The following is a 20,155-nucleotide window of genomic DNA, read 5'->3' as shown; positions in this document are numbered from 1 at the left end:
CTTTTGGTATTGCTGCGGCCGTTACGTAACCCCCTTCGTAGAGAACGTCGTGGACAAGTGGTCGGCCTTAACTGTGGTTACATAAAGTCCGATTCAGCAGGAGTAGCACAGTCCAACCGTAGGGAAAGAAAGTGTTCCATGTAGGATTTGTATGGATGGTAAAGGGAACTGTCATCGAGATTACCTCTGAGGTATTTAAAATTCCCTTTCAGACTTAATCTTTCAGATTAAGGACCGACATCCATGTAAGCGGAGCGTTTGTCCTTGTCTCCATTGTCGTGATTGTTTTGCTCCTCCTGCATGTTTTTACATGCTCATGAGGAAGGAATAATTGTGTGTGTCGAGGTGTGATCTCGGCCAATATAAAGCACCAATGTTTCATGTACTGTACATCCATTTGAAGGCATACAGAATATCAATAAAGCATTTTTCTTCATCTCTAAATAACAAAACATGAATGGCATTTTTTTTGCTACATAATTTTATTTTATTTTGAAACAATAGTTTTCTGGACAAATATTTTATATTTTTTTTCCCCCATGTTTATATTTAAACTTTTTTGACGCAATAATTTTGTACTTTTTCAGGAAAGTTTTTTTGATGTAATATAATTTGCTTTTTATTTTTAATGAAATGTTTCAACCTGACATATTTGGACTTTTAAAATATTTTTAGAACTTTAAAAAAACATTTTTTTACCTTTCATATTTGGACTTTTTTTTACAAACATTTTTCAACCTAATATTTTTTGTTTTGTTTTTTGCATGACATTTCTAGACACAACTTATTTTTACTGTTTATTTGTAAAAAAAAAAATTGGACATTTTTTTTTTACCATAATATTTTGACTTATTTTTCCAGAGCATTTTTTGACCTAATATTATTTTGAATTTAAAAAAAAAAACTTTTTTGATGTAATACTTTGTGTCTTCATTTTCTTTTCTTTTACCTGATATGTTTTCACTTTCTTTTCATTAAATTATTTGACATTGTGTGTGATCTCAGCTCAATGTGCACCGTAGCTTCATTTACTGCACATTAGTTGGAAAAGAGGCCTACAGAACATCAATTAAGTATTAAGTATCTTTCCTCCAACTTTTAAACATTGCTGTTTTTGCACGTTCCCCTTCTCTCACCCTCCCCCTTTCTCACTGTTGCACCTGCGATAAACGCCGCGGATCTGTCTGCAGGCTGAGTTTTTCGCATGCGGTGGAGGGAATCGAGGGCAGATGTGACAGAAACACAGAGCACATTGCGGAAATCCACGGCCTGTGTTGGTTTCACCTCGGCCCCACTGAGCCTGCCTTCATGATTCGTTTCAAATGAGCCCTTTGGAGGCCGTCACACTGGGTGGGTCCTCCCATAGGTGCTGCTATTTTAATTATCTCCTCCCGAGGCCGTCCACAGTGACGACAGGAGCCTCATTCTCCGTGAAAAGAAACAGGAAGTATTTATTTGCTTTTGTCTTGCATCCACATTTAATATTGCTAATACCCTTTTCTCTCTTGCGTCAGTCTGAAATCATCAGATTCTGGTCTAGTATAATTGTACCCTCCACTATCAGTGTTTACTCCACTACTGTTAATGGACCGTGTGCTGCAAAGATCCGGGTCATTTAATACTCAGAAGTTGAACTTTTTTTTTTCTCACTAGAGTTGTGTATTTTCACATAGCTGTGGTGGCACTGGTCGCACTGACAAAGCCCGTATTTGGAGGCAATTAAAGACACTCCACATTTTGAAATGCGCCCCCCCCCCCCCCCACCCCCCTTTTTAAAATCAAGTTTTTCTTCAATGATGTTCTCCCGAGGTCTGTGACGGCATCTGTCAGCCACAAAGAGTTGATGGATGTGGGTCAAGTGGAAGCGAGGTCCGGGCCCCGAGCACCCCCCCACCCCCCCTCCGGCCCCCTCCCTTTTTTAATAAAACAAAATGTGAATCAGTGTATTTGTCCATCGATCGATGCATTCCACATTTGACCTTGACATATTTTATAAATATGAAATATAAATATATCCTAATATATCCACACTACTCCTTTGCCCTTTCATTGATTGCTTCCCTTTCTATTCTCCTGCATCGCATGACTTCAGGTTAATATTTCACAATCATTGTGACGATGACTTGCTCAAACACCTGTATGTCCAAGGGCGTTTCGTTCCTCCGGCTTCGTTTGTAAAGGTCTCTGCGTCAACCAAAACATCTCAACTGAAGAGGTAAAAAGTATGAAAAGCACAACTTTAATCCACTCAAATATGTTTTCTTAGTGTTTTGATAAATATAAGCGTCCTGCGTGGCCACAACCGAATCCCATATTGAACCCTCTAACCTCGCACCCGATTCGTTTATTCTTCCTGCCTGGTCGACCGGGTTTTAAGGGTCAAAGGTCGAGATGTGGCGTGCCCTCGCTCAGTCGCCGCCTCCAGCCATAACTGTCGGCACCCGATGAACTCCCACTCAACGGGTCGCCCCTCAAACCGCCACCCGTGAAGACAGAAGAAGCCTGAGAGGCGGCGGAAGGGAACAGATGCGTCAAGACCTGCCGATTGTCGGGGGGAGGGGGGGGGCTTTGGTTGTGTAAATGTGTCACGTTGGCACCAGTGCGACATGGCTGCCGGGGGCCAGGTATCGACCTGCTCTTTGTGTTCTACGCGATGGTTGAATGACGCTTGTTTTTGTTGAAGAAAGAAAAAAAAAACACACACAAACGAGTCTTCTTCAGAGAGGGAGGGAGTTGGATGAAAATAGCAGCAGGCCGTATTGCGTAATGTGTTACACCTCGCATCCACGGGGCCCTGGAATCGATCCGCTGAGAGGCCTGCGCGTTGTGGAAGGTCTCGTTTCCACGTTACAGTTGAACACGTGACGCGGGTTTCAGCTGCAGAGGCTGACGGAGGTGAACGCTTCTCAGTGCGTCCTTCTGATGGAGCACTGGACGGGTCACTCACGTGATTAAAGTGCCTGCGCCGGGATTTGATTGTGTTCCGTGCACGAGGGCTGCTCTTTTTCCACCTCACGCTAATAACCTTTTTAAATGTAAAGCCACGTCTGCATATCATGTTTTTAAAAACTTTTTATTTGAATATATATTATCTATTGTGGTTTCTGACTAAAATACAGGTTAATGTCAGCGATGAATTCATTATTTACACAGATCTATTACTAAACCACATGAATAGTTTTCTAAGGATTGTTTATTTGTACCTTGTGATATAGTTATACATATTGCACCTATAATAAAAATCCTCTACACTAACAGTTTATCAAGGCTCAAAAGATGTATGGGCGCCCTACGACCAAATACACAATACATTTACATGGTTATATGCACATACCTGAGCAAAACTCAATAACGGAGGTTCTTCTACGCAAAATCCGGATTGGACCCATGACAAAGACAGCACAGCCTCTATGGTAAGATGAGAGAGTTCAGTGTGGACCAGCTGAAGAATGGCAGTGATACTTCAGGGCCGTGAGCCCGTGAGAAACACTGTTGTCCTGCAAAAACCGAACCCGTCCGTGGAGCCCGTGTCTTTACCAAAGTGTTTCCCACGCGCACACGCGGCTTAGTGTCCGACTTACAGTAGACACGCGTTGATTTAAGGCATTCTAATGGCCTAAAATAAGAAATAATAATAAAAAAAAAAAGAGAACGCATAGTGTAGGGAAACAGTGTTCATCGAAGACGCGTCTGCGAGACGCCGGCTAATAAATGCAGTTACGCGTCCACGAGGCTCCGCGAAATGACTTCAAAGCGAAGACCTGTGTGTGTAATCCGACCCGCGGCACTGGCTCCGAAACCTTCCTCGAAGGGTGAGTTTCTGTAGTGGAGGGGGGGGGGGGCGCGGCGAGGCCCGATCAATCTCCTCTCGGGCCGGCAGACGTTGGAGGAACAGCCCGCTCGGGGTCGCTCCGGTCCGCGGCCCCGTCGCCCGCTCCGTGCGCCTCCTCCTCCTCCTCCTCCTCGACCTCGGGCTCCCCGGCGCTCGGCGCGGTGTCGCCGGTCGGTGACGCGCGCGTCTGCCTCTCCGTTCTCCCGTTGGAGGGCGCGTAGTGTCCCCCCTCCTGCCGCGAGTGCGCGACTTCTGCTCCGGCGCCCTCGGCTCGGTCGTCCCATTGAAACGCGTGAGTGTACGGCGTCTGGACCTGCCTGGTTAGGTTGAGAGGCGACAGGCCAGTCTGCGTGGAGTTCCACTCGGACCCGTTGTTGCTTTTGGAATGATTGGTTGAGGTGTTCGCGGTGGGGGGGACCTCTCCGGACGCCCCTGGCTTCCCCGCGGATGAGGATGCGCTGGTTGGTTTCCAGATCAAGCTGTAGTAAATTGCCAGAATGATGGCTGCTAAGGACACGGACAAAACGTATGCAAAAACAGTTGCTAGTCTCACCCACTTCTTGTTGGTCTTAGCAGCCATCTTGGCCTTTTTGTCCCCCGTATAAGTAGCCGGTTTGCCCCTCTCCATATTGGGCATGAAGTCCCGCTCTCTCATGTTGCCCCTGTTTTTTCCTCGATGCTCGACCACCCCCTCCGTCTTGAAGGCTTCTTGTTATCCACAATCCAAGAGAATCCAGGAAGCAGAGTTGCTTAGGAGGAGAAGGACCACCCCGGAGCCGTCCGTAAAGCACAAGTATCCGACAGCTACACGGATCTACTTGCGGTTCGTTCGATCGCAGACGCGCGCGTGCCTAATACCCGGTACCCGGTGCAGCATTGCGTTTCGTAATGACCATCGCGCATCCACAGGCTGATCACGCGCTGTTAGCATCCGGCGGCGGGCGGGACAGATGTGACTTTTCCCGGAGCACAGCTGGCTGCAGGCCCCACGGAGACCCGGGCTACGCAGGAGACGTTTGGATGTATTGAAAACGTTTTTAAAAAAAAAAAAAAAAGTGGGATCACACGCGGCGCAGAGCCGTCCGTCTGATCCGGGGAACGAGGCGGCTGGCTCGGCTAAAAATACAGGAGGAAAAGGGGGGCGGCCGATGGCTCTTAAAGCAGCAGCAGCTGTGCAGAAACCAAAACACAAACACACGCACATCACGTCGCATCAGGACGTACCGGGAAGGGAGGTGTGTGTGTGTGTGTGTGTGTGTGTGGAGGGGAGGGGGGTGTGGACCCTTGTCCGAGTGACGCTGCGTGTGTGTTTCCCTTCCCGATGAGCGCGGAGTCCGTTGGGAATGAAACAATTTGAAAAGTGTCGATGAATTCCGTCTCACCGGAATTCCGGGAATTACGTGACGCGCATCCAATTCATTGATGAACCCGTTAACCAACGGCGTTTCAGCACAATGGACAGCGCCCGGATTTGCCAGTGCGCATGTCCGCTGGGAAGCCGCAGAGGGGAAATTAAGTGAAGGGCACGATTACATTCACCGGTATGAGACACGTGACATTTAAACGTAACATTCAAAAAGGATTTTCAGTGTAGAACCATCGTCACCTGCATCTAACATCCGGCCATTTATACGCAGCGCCGTTACAGGTGTGCCTGTCAGCATAGAAGATGATGAGTGACAGGTGGCATAAGCGGATGAGACGGTTGATTGTTCATCCATTACGTGTTTTATGGAGGGGGGGGGGGAGGAGGACGATCAGCTGTTATGTAGGGGGTTTCCGGGATGGATGCAACATAAATCATTATTCTTATTAAAACAATCACACCAAAAAAACCCGAAAGGAACAGGATGTGACTTTTGAGGGATTTTTTTTTCTTTCTTTGTTCCATGGACGTAATCTCAGTACCCTGCTCGCCACATACTCAAATTCTCCACTTAGAATGGCTGTACTCATCAGTTCATCACTCATCAGTTCATTTCACAACCACCTGTCCAGAATCACAAGGTGGTGTCATTTATTACCAGTGACAACACGTCATTTGGATATCATTCAAATAGACTTTAAAAGGGTGCAATGTCTAATGCAAATGTTCAGCCAGTCAGGGCCCGAAGAGGAGTTTCAGTTTATTTAAGATTGTGAGGTTTTGTCTTTTTTAACCCAGACTCATTTATGCGTCACGATGACCGCTTGTCACTTAAAGGTTCAGTTCACCCGACTACAAGAAAATCCTTTTCTCACTTCATCTCCAGCGGTGACGCATTTGACAGGTTTTGAGACGTGTGAGAGATCACCGATCATCCCAAACAACGGAGGCGGGAGAAGAGTTTCGTGGTTTGATTCTCACAGAATAATATTGAGATTTTTATATGCTAATAGTCTCAACAGAAAGAGTATCCCACACAGCACAGTGCCGCTGCCTCTCTGTGGACTACTGGAAATGGTTGTTGCTCCTAAATGATTGACGAGTTCCACTATTTTCCCTTCTGTAAGCGTCACGACAAAAGGAAAGAAAACCCACCATTGCCCCGGGGTGCAGAAATGCACGATAACATAAGCAAGATACGTCTTTTGCAAACACTGCTCAATCGAGGGGTTGGGATTCGAGGTAGAATGGATTCCCGTAGTCAAGTTACCAGCTTTTTTTTTTTTGCAAACAAAATTTGCAATGCATAGTTGCCGGGGTGTGTCCCGAGTGCACCAGACTTCAAGTGAGTGCATCTTCTGAAAGGAAAGATCAGCTCATCGATGCTTTCGACCATGGTGGATATACTTCCATTGTTGCACTGAGTTGTCACAAAAGTCAAACCAGAAGGACAAAATGAACAAGAAAAGGTACTTTCTGGAGCCTCCAGAGGTCAAAGACTACCTGGTCAAAGGAGAGCGATTCACCAAGTGGTCCGAGGTGAGTGACACATTTCAGCAGTGTCCTTTCTCGTTGAATACCAGGCCGAATGAAATCTGCATCTGAACAGCTCAGTTTAAGGTTTAAACTGGTTTCAATGCGTTAAAAACTAATTCCATTGTCTCCATCCAGGACTCCACAAAAACCGTTCCTGTCACCATGAAGATGGATCCAAAAGGTTTTTACGTTTACTGGGTCAACCAAAGCAAGGTAATTAATATTCAACCTTTTATTACGTGTCAGGGTTGTGGGGACATGTTGAATGGCCGAATTCCACTCAGTGGCTAATGGAGACAAATTGTTTTGTGTGCATTAGAAGATGACAACCTGCTAAACAGATGTCATCATGTAGGACTCGCATCCACAGTGTTTAGTACTTTGGGATGTGCCAAAGCGGTGGGATGGCTGCGCGGCGGCCTAAGCAGCTTGTGGAGATTACCGATTGGTGCTGATGTGGCTCAGCACCGTGCAGCCGAGCGGCGAAGCACCTGATGTGGAGGACTTGTGCTTTGTTTCTCTCTCTCTCTCTCTCTCTCTCTCTCTCTCTCTCGTTTTCAAATGGAAAGAGAGCAGACATCGCACTTCCAACGTTTTCCCACACAAACACAGTGAACGTCGTAGTTGCCAAAAGGACGACTTGCATCGGACCGGCGCCTCCATGTTGAACTGAGACGATTCTCTGCTTCTTGTTTGCAGGAGACAACGTTTCTGGATGTGGCCACTGTCAGGGACACGAGAACAGGAAAATATGCCAAACTCCCCAAAGTGAGTGCAGTGTTTGTCGTTTAATGCACTACTCTGCTCCCATTAGGTCAAAGCGGTGTGTTTGTTATGTGATCATCCCCGCAGGCATGCAAATAGGGCTTCAAGCCCATAACTCAGCCATTAGTGTAAGAGACATATTTGCCATGCAAAAACAGCAGTGGACTCAACCCCCCCCCCCCCCCCCCCCCCGCCACGAAAACACACACACACACACACACACGCTGGCCACCACAGAGAGCTGTAGTATGCAGCCATCGTTAACCCCTTGAGAGGGGTCAAAGGTGAACTGTGAAAACTGAGCACTACGTCGCCCCAGCTGTTGCCTTGAACTTTTTCAGAAGTGGATTGTCGTAAATTAGCGGAGGATTGTGACTCCTTGCCGCTGTTTTCAGTCGTAGCCGAACGCGTGAGTGTGTCTCAATGTGCGCGTGCATAAGTTTGCGTGCCTTTGTCAGCAGATTTGCATGCGTTGGACAAACTCCCGCAGAACGAGAGCTCCAGATGGGATTTTACCTCTAATCAAAGCAGATGACTAAAAAAAAATGGCACAAGCCAATTGAATTTTAATTGGCCACTCAGACTTTTTTTCTGCCTTTCACAGCACACCAAGGTTCGCAACGTGTTCAACATGGACTTCCCGGACAGTAACCACCTCACCAAAGTTTTGACCATCGTCTCAGGTCCGGACACGGTGAACCTGACCTACCACAACTTCTTTGCCTCCAAGGACAAAGTGTCACAGGTAACTCAGTGTGTCATTGGCACCTTTTCGCTGTTGACGATCCTCCTCCTCTGATCCAAAAATAACTCTTAGCCGAGCAATGAGCCGAGGGGCCCTCTGTCTTCCCTTTAGTCTCCATTAGACTTTATGACTCCAATTTCCCGTATTTAATCAACTGTAATGAAATTTATGCTTTGTTCAAATACAACATGCTCTCATTTCCTGAGGCGCTCTCATGCGGGCGCCCTCTAGTGGTCACACCAGATTACAGCGGTTACAACGTTTCATGTTCACCTTTTAATGCGACGTTCCCCCCCCCCCGGTTTGTGCTGCACATCAGAACTGGGCAACCGACATCCTGGCCGTCGCCTACAACGCGGCGAGAAACAATGCGTGCAGATACGTGTTCCTGGAGAAGATGTGAGTGAGCATCATGTGATCTGACAGCTCGTATTCTCGCTGAGAGAGCACAACACCCTTAAGGCGTCCAATCATGTGGTAAAGCGAAGCAATTGTGCTCAATCTTAGATACACCCGACTTTCTCTTCACACCAACAAGGACGGGAAGATCCCAGTAAAAAAGTAGGTCACATTTTATGAGAGTAAAGTTAGTCAAAAAACAGATTTTGAAAGGTCTCACTCTTGCGTTTCACTGTTTTTTTTATCAGTATTTACAAGATGTTCCCTGCGGATAAGAAAAGGGTGGAGAGCGCCCTGGCGTCAGCACACCTCCCCAAAGGAAAGGTTAGAAAACGCACGGCACCGTCCGACTGTTTGCTGTCTTTTCAAATCAGGCAGACAACATGTTTTTCCTTTTCAGTTTGACACCATCAAGTCCGATGTCTTCACCGAGGCGGCCTTCAAGGTCTTTCTGCAAAACCTGTGCCCTCGGCCTGAGATCTATGAGATCTTCACTTCTTAGTGAGTCCCCACCCCTCCCCCCCTTGCTTCTCTGGTCATCTTCTGATGTGGCTGAACAGCCCTAAAAACACCACTAAACGATGTCATTACCTTCCTTATCATCAATATCTAGCTCTTTGTGGAAAACCATTTCTTGTAACATCTAAACATTTCTCTTATAGTCGTGAAGCCATTCGCTTACTTCTTTGCGTAATCTAACTTGAACTAAAGCAGTGATTCCACCTCACCTACCTGGCGTAGGCTCAGGGGAGAAGGCGGTGGGCCGTGATTGGCAGGAACCACGTTACCCATATAGCCCTCATTTCAATGTCGCGCCTCTCCCCCCCCCCCGCCCGCAGCTCCAACAAGCCCACCATGACGAGGGAGAATTTCACCAAGTTCCTCAACGAGAAGCAGAGGGACTCGCGGCACAACGAGGAGCTGTTCCCCCGCCTGCGTCAGGATCAGATCAAGGCTCTGATGGACAAATATGAACCCGTGTCTTCCAATTCAAACAGAAGTGAGGTTCTCTGCTGAAGGCCTTTCTCACACGCCGGCTGGAAGGCCTCCGTTTTTTAACCGTCTTTTTTTTTTTTTCCCCCGCAGATCTGATTTCTCCGGAGGGTCTTTTGTTCTTCCTGATGGGGCCCGAGACGTCGGTCGTCATGCAGGACACGCTGGCCAAGAGTCAGGACATGACTCAGCCGATACCCCACTACTTCATCAAGTCCTCCCACAACACGTACCTGACAGGTCGCAATGCGCCGCTTTTAGGCCTATGGCTCGGACCCTCGAGGGTCGCTGAGGGTCATCATTCATTCGTTCGTTTATTCTCTCTGTCCGTCGCGCCGCAGCGGGACAGTTCTCGGGCGTGTCCTCTCCGGAGATGTACCGTCAGTGCCTGCTGTCCGGCTGCCGCTGCCTGGAGCTGGACTGCTGGAAGGGAAAACCACCGGAGGAGGAGCCCATCATCACTCATGGCTTCACCATGACAACCGAGATACTCTTCAAGGTGGTGGAACGTAGTTTCTAGCACGCCTTCGGTTGGCTCCGGTCGGACATTTGGGCCTGCTTGATAATAATAATAACTTTTATTGATGTAGCACCTTTGCGAACAGTGTTGTACAATAGAGAGTTAAAAAAAATGCAATCAAGCAGAAAAAATAAGATCAAATCTGTCAGATATGTTGATCTTGCTCAATCTAAACAATAAGGCTTTGAAGGGAATGCAATTACACTATTTATATGAACAGGAAATGCAGTGTGAACTTGTGCATGCATAGCAGACTTTAAACGGCGGGCTGAAAAGCTCATCTTATGGACTTAAAGGTCAAATAGTCAATATTTTTGCATACTTAACCACCTTTGTCCGTACCTTCACTTTAAATGCACTTCCCCATTTGAAAAATATACATTTGTGCTATAAAAGTGCTGACCTTTTATTTATGTCCAGGTGCACATTAGAGCGCTAAAGAGTGTAATCTGTGGCTCTCAACTCTTCCATTTAAGGCTCCACAGTCTCAGTTCGGCCTCTAGATGTGATACGGTTGAAGCTCAGTACAGAAGCAACAGCTGTGCAGCTGTTTTTGTCTTTTTAATGTTTTGGGAGAATTTTGTATCACATCTCAGCTTATTTAAGGGACCCAGATGCCTACAAACCAGAGTGCCCCTGTCTCTTTGATGACAGGACGTAATCGAGGCCATCGCAGAGAGCGCTTTCAAGACCTCCCAGTATCCGGTCATCCTCTCGTTTGAGAACCACGTCGACTCGTAAGAACCCAGCGCTCACGTGGCCTGCTGCAGAGTGACGCCATCCACACGAAGCGATTGTGTTCCAGATGTGATCAGGCGACGGCACATGTTGAACCCTTCTGTTCCCCTGGGCAGCACCCGCAGACCCTGACAGGTGTCCCTCCCGGTCTGTTTCAGGGTTAAACAGCAGGAGAAGATGGCCAACTACTGCAAAACCATATTTGGGGATGCCCTGCTAACCGACCCGCTGGACAAATACCCCGTGAGTACAGCGCGCTGTCGGGAGATAGCGTTTATGGACGGGCGGGGGCGTGCTTAGCAGACCACTTTGTTTGATGAATTAGATAAAGGATCATTGTAGCGTACGTGTCCCGACGAGCAATAAATGGAAGATTTATGTTTGTCCTCCTTCCTTATCGCTGCTAGAAAGAAAGAAAAAAAAAAGTACTCCTAAGTGGTTCATAGCAACAGCCAGTGCCTCCTGGGGGCCACGTCTGCCTGTGTGTGTGGTTTTTAAAGAGTTTAATTTAAAGAGACAAAAAAATAAAATAAATGGTTGAATCATTGCGACTGTCTACTTACTGTGAGATTAGCATCTCTTTGAGGAGGTTTCTTCAACGTTTCTTTGTGTTCATCTGGACCACGCAGCTGAAGGCGGGCCAGCAGATCCCCAGCCCGTCTGAGCTCATGGGGAAGATCCTCATCAAGAACAAGAAGGGCAGCCACGAAAAGCCGGCCCAGGCCAAGAAAACCGGCGCGGCAGCGGCAGCCGCCGACCAGACCCCAGCCGCCGACCAGACCGCTGCCGCAGCTGCCGCCTCGGCCGGCCTGGACCCCAACGCCGCGCCCCAGGACCCCGCCGACCCGGCTCCGTGCAGCCAGGAGAACCACGGTGGACTCAATTGACCTCACGTCACCTCACGTCATTTGTATTATTAGTATATACGTGTCACTGACGTGATATGTTTGACCAGAGGTGGAGACAGCTGTGGAGGACGCCGAGGAACAAGAGGACACGGAGGAGCAGGACGAGGAGAAAATGAAGACGTCGGATGAGGTTCGCGGTCTCGTTGCCACGCGTCACCCGCTCGAAAGCGGCTGGAGCTTCAGCTGACTTCCTGTCAATCTCCCCCCCCCCCCCCCCCAGGGCACAGCTGGGCAAGAAGTCACAGCCTACGAGGCCATGTCGTCCCTGGTCAACTACATCCAACCCCATAAATTTGTCTCTTTCGACAATGCCAGAAGTAAATGTGGCCAGACTCACGCACGCTTTGAGGTAAACACGTCGAGGTCAGAGGGAGGTTTTGCATTTCTCCCCTTTTTCTTCACAGAGAAAAACAAGAGTTACGTCATCTCATCTTTTGTGGAGACCAGAGGGGAGGCGATGATTTCCAAGACTGCTGTGGAGTTTGTTGAGTATCCTTTAGCAGTGCTGTGCGACCCTGTGTTGGATGGGCTGAGTCACACAGCTTCCTGAACCATCTCTCTCAGATACAACAAGAGGCAGATGAGCAGGATTTACCCCAAAGGGACGAGAATGGACTCGTCCAACTACAGCCCCCGGCCCTTCTGGAACGTGGGCTGCCAGATGGTGGCGCTCAACTACCAGACGATGGGTAGAGACAAGCACACCACACGCAGATAGTCAGCGGAAATATGCTGGGGCCTCATCGCCAACGTCCTCTCTCTTCTGTTTTCAGACTTCCCAATGCAGCTCAACATGGCTCTGTTTGAATTCAACGGCAGGACCGGCTACCTGCTCAAGCACGACGTCATGCGCCGCGGCGACAAGAAGTTTGACCCTTTCTGCGACAGGATCGACACGGTCATCGCGAGCACACTGACCATAAAGGCAGGTGGACGGCCCCCTGTCACGAACTATCCCTCGTGTGTGGAGCAAGGTCAACGTTTCCAATCCCCAAAGACCATTCATGGGGTCGCATTGCAGGGAAAGTAGTGTATTATGTGTATCGCTGTCCGTGCTTTGCTAAATTCAGCAATTCTGTGTCTCAAGTCTGCGCTTCTGTGTGTGTGAGCAGCTTCCTGCTGAGACTGATGTTCCACTGTGTCCTCCCCCCCCCCCCCCGCAGATCTACTCAGGCCAGTTTCTGTCGGACAAGAGCGTGAAGACGGGCGTCGAGGTGGAGTTGATCGGCCTGCCGGGAGACCCCAAGAAGAAGTACCGCACCAAATGGTCCCCCACGCCCAACGCCATCAACCCGGTGTGGAACGAGGAGCCTTTTGTTTTTGAGAAGGTGTGTGTCAGTAAACAACCCCCCCCCCCCCACACACACACACACACACAGACACACACTGTGTTGCCGCTGCAGTTGGGGTTGTTGATATTTATTTGTTGTTGTTATGTCATAGATCCTCATCCCAGAAATGGCCTCTCTGAGAATCGTAGTCCACGAGGAGAACGGCAAATTCCTGGGGCACAGAATTATTCCGCTGGACGCCATCCAGTCAGGTCAGTGACCCCGAGACGACCTTTGGTCCGGATGAGAGCAGCAGCTGCTGCTGCTGCTGCTGCCTCCTTTTTCGGAAAAAGAAATTCACAGGGATTTGTTTGACGGCCCGCAGGTTTCCATCACATCTGTCTGCGCAGTGAGAGCAACATGCCGCTCACGCTGCCCGCGCTCTTTGTGTACATCGAGGTCAAGGACTACATCCCGGCAGCCTTTGCAGGTGCTTGGATGTTTTAGCTTTTTAACTTTTTGGTTGCAGCGAGTCAGGGAGGAGACAGATTTAGTTTGTGATTTGTTAAAGCTCGGCAGCATTTCGTTTTTTTTTTTACATTTATCTTTAATTGAAGTGTGAATCGCTGACGCGCTTGATTCCACCTCAGATTTCACCGATGCCCTTTTCAATCCAACCAAGGGAGCGGAGAAGACTACGAAGGCCCCGAAGGAGGTAACAAAAAGGCCAAAGTCAACTTGATTCAGTGACGTCCTCGGTCCTGAAAGAGCACCGATTCACCTCCTGCTGCATCACCAGCCACCTTCACGTCGTGAACTCGTCCCCTTTTTTTTGTGCCCACGCAGTCGTCCTCCGACTACGTCTCTCCCTACGAGAAGCCTCTTGTGGTTCAGACGCCAGCGGACGCAGCCGAGGGAAGCGAGGCCCCCGCTGCAGGTAACGAGGCCCGCGAACGGGACGCCGTTCGTAGATTCCATTTCGGCTCTTCACGTAGTTATTTATTTGCTGTATTAAGAAGGTCCATTCTCGTAGAACCGGCAGCGTCCCAACCTGCCCCCCCGGCTGACGCCGACGACCCGTCGCCCGGTTCTGCTCAGAGCTCGGAAGAAGCGGAAGGAGGGGCCGAGGACAAGTCCGACGCCCGACAGACTGCAGCGGAACCTGCGGCCGGAGATGCCGGCGCGGACCCGGAGATCCCCACGCCTGAACCCCCCCCCGAGGCCCCCGCTTCGCCTGACGAGGCCTCGGCCCCCGAGAAGGAGGCGGCCCAAGAGGCCGAGGCGCCTTGTGCAATCAAAGAGGAGCCGGCGAAGGACTCCCCCGCGACCCCAGAGCCGGCTCCGGGTGACGCAACGGGCCCGGAGGCCGCCGAAGGGCCCGCCGCTGTGGCCCCGCAGTCGGTCGGGTCAGGTGACCCGTCTCCGCCGTCCAGCGAAGGTATGACGCCCCAAAGCGGCACCCCAACGTCACCGTTGCCCTCTCGGTGGAGGAGGAGGGACGTGAACCTGTTCAGAACTTTCTCCGTTGACTTTGATAAAATGAAGTTTTAGGGCGTGGTGTGTTTGTGCTGCAGAGCCGTCGACTGTGACCGTTGAAGAACTGACACGCCACAAGAACTATCTGAAGGTCGTCAAGCGTCAGGAGAGAGACGTGAGAGAGGCGGAGAAGAAGTGTCAGAAAAAGGGAGACGATCTGATGCAGAAACACTCGGACGCGTTCAAGGCCATCAAAAAGAAAGCGTCTTTGAAGAAAAAAGAGTGAGGAGATTGTTTTTATTTCCAATTTGTCAGGTTCTAATGTCTCCAAAGACAGTACGGAGTGGATCCCACGGCGTGTTGCTTCTTACCCACTAATGAAATTGTTGTTTTGGTCATTTGGTCAATAATGAAATTATATTTGCAAAAAGCACGGAAAATATCCGTCGGCTAATGTGTTTTTCCAGCTGAAGCAGGGAATTAGAGGATGAACGACCACATTAATATTGGCTACATAGCCCTGGGTGCTGCACCCTCATCTCTCAGGACAAAAACGGGTTATTCAAGGTCAAATCGCTGTAATCTGTGTTTTCAGCGAGCGCACAGTTGCACTTTAAGTCCTGTAACCTGTAAGGATTGTGGCTGTTAGATCGATGAACTCTATTCCCTCGCACGTGTCCCCCCCCCCTCCGCCGTGTTGCATCATGTTGTGTTTCCTTCAGGGGAGGGGGAGACACATTTGACTCTGAGCGCGTGCAGGAGCAGAAGGAGAAGATGCGGGTGGAACTGCAGGACCTGTGGACGGAGCAGCAGGATCACCTGAAGAAGAGGAAGGAGCAGTGTGCAACGGAGGTGAGTCAAATGCCGCTCAAAACTTAATAAGCTTTAAGAGCTGCATTGTTAAGAATTCAGTTTCTCCCGTTCAAATGAAAGAAAAGGAGCCGTGATGGAGAGCAACCTGCAGAAGAACTGATTGTGAGGAACAACATCGCTTGTAGTGGCAACTCCAATTGCCATCTTCTGTCGTCGATTCTGCAGCTGTTTTCTGTCTATCTGCTCATCGTTTTGGTTAAACACCCTGCAACTTATCTCCCTTGTTTCAGTGTTGCATTGAGAAACGCTCTAAAGAATGCTGTAAAATTACAACCCACGTCACAATTATACAATACGAACGTGTCGTGGACGTGGAGTGAACGCATGAAAGCAGATTGGGTTGTGTTCCCATGATAAAATGATTCTGCTAACATTAGATAATGACGTAGCTAGCAGACGTAGCACCACGTCAAAGAATTAGCCTGGGCGAACACCGCCAACGTTAGTCACCACCATCTCGCAAAGGTGTGATACTGAGACAAAGAAACATCTCGAGCAAAGTCCAATTTTCTCAGTCAGAATGTCCGAGAGAAATGTGACTCCCAACAAAACAACGGGTCCTATATTTGAATCTGTTCACTTCGCTCATCAGATTCAATGGATTCAGGTGGTCTTTTTTAACCTCAATTCGCCTTTCAAAGTTCATGCAAAGCTTTTGTTTGCGGAGAGACTTTAATTATACAAACCGTCACTTCTTTCTCACGTGGTCACAGCGACTGGCCAAACTGTTGGAGCTGGCCTCAGAGAGACACGCCATGGAACTGAAGACCCTGGAGAGGTGTGTAGCGCGCGCACACGACACGCGGTCTGTGTGTCTTGGGGTCTTGATGTGATACCGTTTGTGTGAAGCGTGTGTGTGTGTGTGTGTCGTCTCAGGTGAAACATTTGACCAAAGACAATATAATCAAATGTTTCGATGAATGTGCCTTCCGGATGTCCTCGGGTGGCTTGCGGCGCCCTGGATGTGCATGTGTGTGTGTGTGTGTGTGTGTGTGTGTGTTATCCCAAGTCCCTAGCTGGCAGGTGGTTGTCTCAGGGGGGGCAGGCATGGTCCAACAGGTGTTTAAACAGCAGTGACCCCACTGAAAAGAAAGAAGGTCACCTTCAGTTCGAAGGGGCCCGTTGTTTCATTTTCAGAATCTTAATCGAGTCCCTGGCTCTTTTTTTTTGTCTTTTTACCTTTGGTCAGAGAAGAGAATAAGAAGAAGACACGTTCATCCTCGGGGAAAGCAAAGTAAGTTCACAGCGCGACCTTCCCTGAAGTCACTTTGTGCGTGGCCAGGCTTCCAATTGATAATTGTCCTTTTTCAGGTTGAAAAGGGGAACGAGCACAGAGGTGTTGGATGAGCCCAGTCAGTCTGACTGTACAGTAAGTGGTCTTTTAAATTCATTCAAAAAAGAAGACCTTTTGAATACGTTCAGTATGTAAAATTCATTCTTTTTCTCTGAGAAGATCGATAAAAATCTCAATCCTTAAACCCGGCGCTAGCAGCTGGTTAGCTTAGTTCAGCATGAATATTGTAACCTGGGGGAGCACCTGTAGCCTAGATCTGTCTCCACAGCGAAACCAAATCCACCCAACAGCTCAGCTTCTGCGAGAGGGAAACATCTCAAGACGTCAAATGAGTCTTTTAAAGGAAGCGCGTGAGGCTGCACGCTGCCGTGCGTCACTGCACATGCACCTTAAAACCGAATCCATTTCACGGCCTTCACGCGTAATGCCCACTGACTCGTTCAACGCGTGTTAAACTCTGTGTGACCAAGACAGCGAGCGTCATCGGGGATGAGCGCACAATGTTGAACGGTGCACTCAAACACACACACACACACACACACACACACCATCATGTGGAAAGCAGCAGAACCCACTCACACCTCTGCACTTCACCTCTGTGGGGCCCCTTTGGCTGTCCTCAACGCAGCGAGGCCTCCGTATCGAATGAAGATTGCGGGAACTGAGCTGGACACACAAGGCACAACGCGTCTCGACTGTATTGATTGCGTCGCTCAGGTTGCGTCCCGTGGGTGCGTTCCTCTCTAGATGTAAACACAAACACACACACACACACAAGCGGAGGGAGAAACACGAGCAGAACAGCTTCCAGACGCGCTAACCGCCTTTATCTCTCGCTCACTCGGGTGGCATCGAGCCCGCGGATCGATCCGATTCGTCGCAGTAGTCGCATGTTGTGCTCTGTTGTGTTGTGACAGTCTGCAGATTGCAGCCCGCGGCAAGAGACTCTCGTGAAGAAACAGGCCGCAACGCTGGAGGAGATCAAGACGCTGACTAATCAGGTACTCGCATCGACTCCAGGACACACAGAATACCCTCATGAGTGGCTGCACTGACATGTAACCCTTTATTAAATGCAACAACTAAAGTCATTTAGGAGGTGAACTGGGACCCAGAAGATCAATGAAGGCTAGTTAATCGAGACATCATTTAATTGGTAACCATCACATTGTAATTCCTCACAATTCTTACAGGTTCTTGCTTGTTTAAGCTGATTTCTGCCATTTCTAAAATATGAAGTTATAGTTGAATTACAGGTAAGGAATATTCCCAAATGTTTACGCCCCCTTGACCCAAGGGAGTTAAAGGTGTGAGCCGAGTCAACCACGACCAGGTGATTAAAATGTGATGGATTCAGGCAAAGTTCAAACGATGCAACGATTCCTCGCATTTTGCAACATTCCTCGTCCACCCGCGCTGTTTTCTATCAGCGATCAGACGCGTCCAGTTTGCTGCAGACCGAGATGATGTCAGGCCAATTTTGTGACAATGCGTTTGCTCTGAATTGGTCAAATCTTGGCGGTTATTATTGAGAAAAAAAGGTGTTGGGTATTTCAGACTTTGAGGCGTGAATGCCAGATGGATGGTGTGTTAACAGTATTAACTTTTTGATACCAAGAGGCACCGTGGAAGGAATTAATGATATTTATGAAAAAGGATGAAATCTTTCTTTTAGCATGCAAGCAAATGTTTGTGTATTTAACAAAAAATGCATTGAGTATTGAAACATTTTTCTTATTATTATTCCGTAAATAACTTGAAATCAATGCGCTGGGCTCAAGCCAGTTCCCCAGCTTCGGGTTTGAAGTGTTCTTCATTTCAACTGGTCCTTCCTCTCAGAGAGAGGATTATGAGGAGAAACCGCCCATCAGAAATGTCAACGGGCTCCTAACTGGTGACCAAGATTTGGCCCCTTTTGTCCGGCAGCTCAACAACGAGGTTCTGCAGGAGCACCACCAGAAGCTCAGGGCCCTGCCGGCCGAGGTGAAGCAGGCCGTCAACGCCTGCCTCGGGGCTCACTTCCCCCAACTGGTCGACCAGGCCGGAGACACGAAGGAGGCGGCGGCGGAGGCGGCGGGCGTCTACGCGGACGTCTTCCTGGGCTAGGCGTGCCTTTTGACCCCCTGACCCCCCCCCCGCCCACAGTGAAACTTACATCTTTAAACCTGGTTTGATCATAACTGGGGAATAGTAGCGAAACGTAGCTCTGTGTGGGTTTTGTTTTGAAGGAGCTGGTCATAGAGGGAGCTATTTGGGGAGTCATTAAGGCCATAATCATATCCGTGTAGATGTCCCCTGGACACGTGAGTTGCTTTTTAATGAGCCAAAAAATATATTCCGGATGAAAGGCCACCGCTGAAAGCTTTTAATTCTGCTGTACGTTCTCTTGATGACGTGCAGGCAGAGTGAGGACAGTGACTCCGTCTCTCACACTTTTTTTCACAACATTCATTTCTGATATGAAATGTGTTATAGTAGTAAAGAAAGTTATAAAACATAATAAAAAATCATTTTTAATGTAACAATGGTGTGATGGTGATGGGAATGGCAGCACTAGCACATCAATTTCTCCCCTGTATCCTCTGCTCTTGTAATCAATAAACTTTTCTTTTCACTTTACGTGTATTACGGCCCAAATTATTCATATTAGCAACATAATTACCCTTCTCTCCAAATACTGTGAGATCGGTGCCGGATCAAGTGCTCGTTTTTTTACGGCACGTGGACCAGAGGAAAAAAAACAACGAGAATAATTCTGAATAAACCTGAAAGAAATGCGCAACCTTTGCTGATGAATAAAAAGCCCGTGACTCACTGACCGAAAGCAACCCGCCGGCACTTTGCGCTTCCTTTTCTCTGTGTGGCACCAGTCCTCTGAATCGAATTACATGAGTGACATTTAAAAGTAGGAGATCTTTGAAGGAACGACTGCTGGGAGACGCAGCTTGTGCACCGAGGAAAAAAACCAAAGTGTGTGTGTGTGTGTCAGTCCTGAATCACGCCAAGACGTCGACAAACAAGCTCGTACCAGCTGGAGAGGGGAGGCCTGAGCAGGAAGGAACATTTACCCCGAGCGGATCAGACGCTAAGATGAAATTCACATTGTTCGCTAGAATCCCCAGAGAGTGGGAGAAGGAAGAAGTGAATCTATCAGATTCCCTGCCCAGGGGTTTACATGTAGGATGAATGTCTTACAGATTGAAATATGCAATGAAACATGCAACTACATGTTGATGGGTGTCTGTAAATTATGTCCATAATATTTAAACCTAAAAGTGGTTATAAAATCCATTTAGATGTACTCAGAGAGAAGATCATATAATATGGCACAGTCCTGCAGAGAAAAATACAGCAGCATCAAAAGAAGAGGCTTTTCTCTTTAGCAGGCTGTCTATTATAATAACTGAAATGACAGAGAATAAAAACCCTGCAATGGAAA

At 48.5% G+C, this 20,155-nt stretch overlaps 2 protein-coding genes across 2 annotated transcripts; one reads left to right on the top strand and one right to left on the bottom strand.

Annotated features, from left to right (window-relative positions):
* Nucleotides 1-3,057: 3,057 nt before the first annotated feature.
* LOC119227922 (putative transmembrane protein INAFM2) lies at nucleotides 3,058-5,078 on the bottom strand. The gene has a single exon (XM_037487119.2). The coding sequence runs from the start codon at nucleotides 4,485-4,487 to the stop codon at nucleotides 3,858-3,860; it is 630 nt and encodes a 209-aa protein (XP_037343016.1). The 5' UTR covers nucleotides 4,488-5,078; the 3' UTR covers nucleotides 3,058-3,857.
* Nucleotides 5,079-5,561: 483 nt separating this feature from the next.
* On the top strand, nucleotides 5,562-18,843 carry plcb2 (phospholipase C, beta 2). Its single transcript, XM_037487118.2, has 32 exons — nucleotides 5,562-6,737; nucleotides 6,870-6,947; nucleotides 7,434-7,502; nucleotides 8,104-8,244; nucleotides 8,564-8,643; nucleotides 8,752-8,805; nucleotides 8,892-8,967; nucleotides 9,044-9,144; nucleotides 9,483-9,643; nucleotides 9,730-9,876; nucleotides 9,978-10,135; nucleotides 10,811-10,893; nucleotides 11,053-11,137; nucleotides 11,524-11,767; nucleotides 11,850-11,932; nucleotides 12,023-12,119; nucleotides 12,207-12,291; nucleotides 12,367-12,491; nucleotides 12,576-12,727; nucleotides 12,966-13,130; nucleotides 13,246-13,345; nucleotides 13,459-13,563; nucleotides 13,724-13,788; nucleotides 13,920-14,010; nucleotides 14,107-14,511; nucleotides 14,648-14,831; nucleotides 15,272-15,401; nucleotides 16,136-16,200; nucleotides 16,612-16,656; nucleotides 16,734-16,791; nucleotides 17,634-17,717; nucleotides 18,643-18,843. Exons 1-32 carry the CDS (start codon nucleotides 6,654-6,656, stop codon nucleotides 18,820-18,822), a joined length of 3,780 nt encoding a protein of 1,259 aa, XP_037343015.2. The 5' UTR covers nucleotides 5,562-6,653; the 3' UTR covers nucleotides 18,823-18,843.
* The last annotated feature ends 1,312 nt before the right edge of the window (nucleotides 18,844-20,155 follow it).

The sequence above is a fragment of the Pungitius pungitius genome, chromosome 14 (assembly GCF_949316345.1).
Source record: "Pungitius pungitius chromosome 14, fPunPun2.1, whole genome shotgun sequence".
Classification (NCBI taxonomy): Eukaryota; Metazoa; Chordata; class Actinopteri; order Perciformes; family Gasterosteidae; genus Pungitius; species Pungitius pungitius.
Note: the sequence above shows the minus strand (reverse complement) of the source record. Positions and strands in the feature narration are given on the sequence as shown.

Bases quoted from the DNA above. Each gene is read 5' to 3' on its own strand.
- plcb2 (XM_037487118.2), top strand. From the start codon at position 6,654: ATGAACAAGAAAAGGTACTTTCTGGAGCCTCCAGAGGTCAAAGACTAC. The intron at 8,644-8,751 runs GTGAGTGAGCAT...GCTCAATCTTAG, and splicing joins TACGTGTTCCTGGAGAAGAT to ATACACCCGACTTTCTCTTC. The intron at 12,492-12,575 runs GTAGAGACAAGC...TTCTGTTTTCAG, and splicing joins GCTCAACTACCAGACGATGG to ACTTCCCAATGCAGCTCAAC.
- LOC119227922 (XM_037487119.2), bottom strand. From the start codon at position 4,487: ATGAGAGAGCGGGACTTCATGCCCAATATGGAGAGGGGCAAACCGGCT.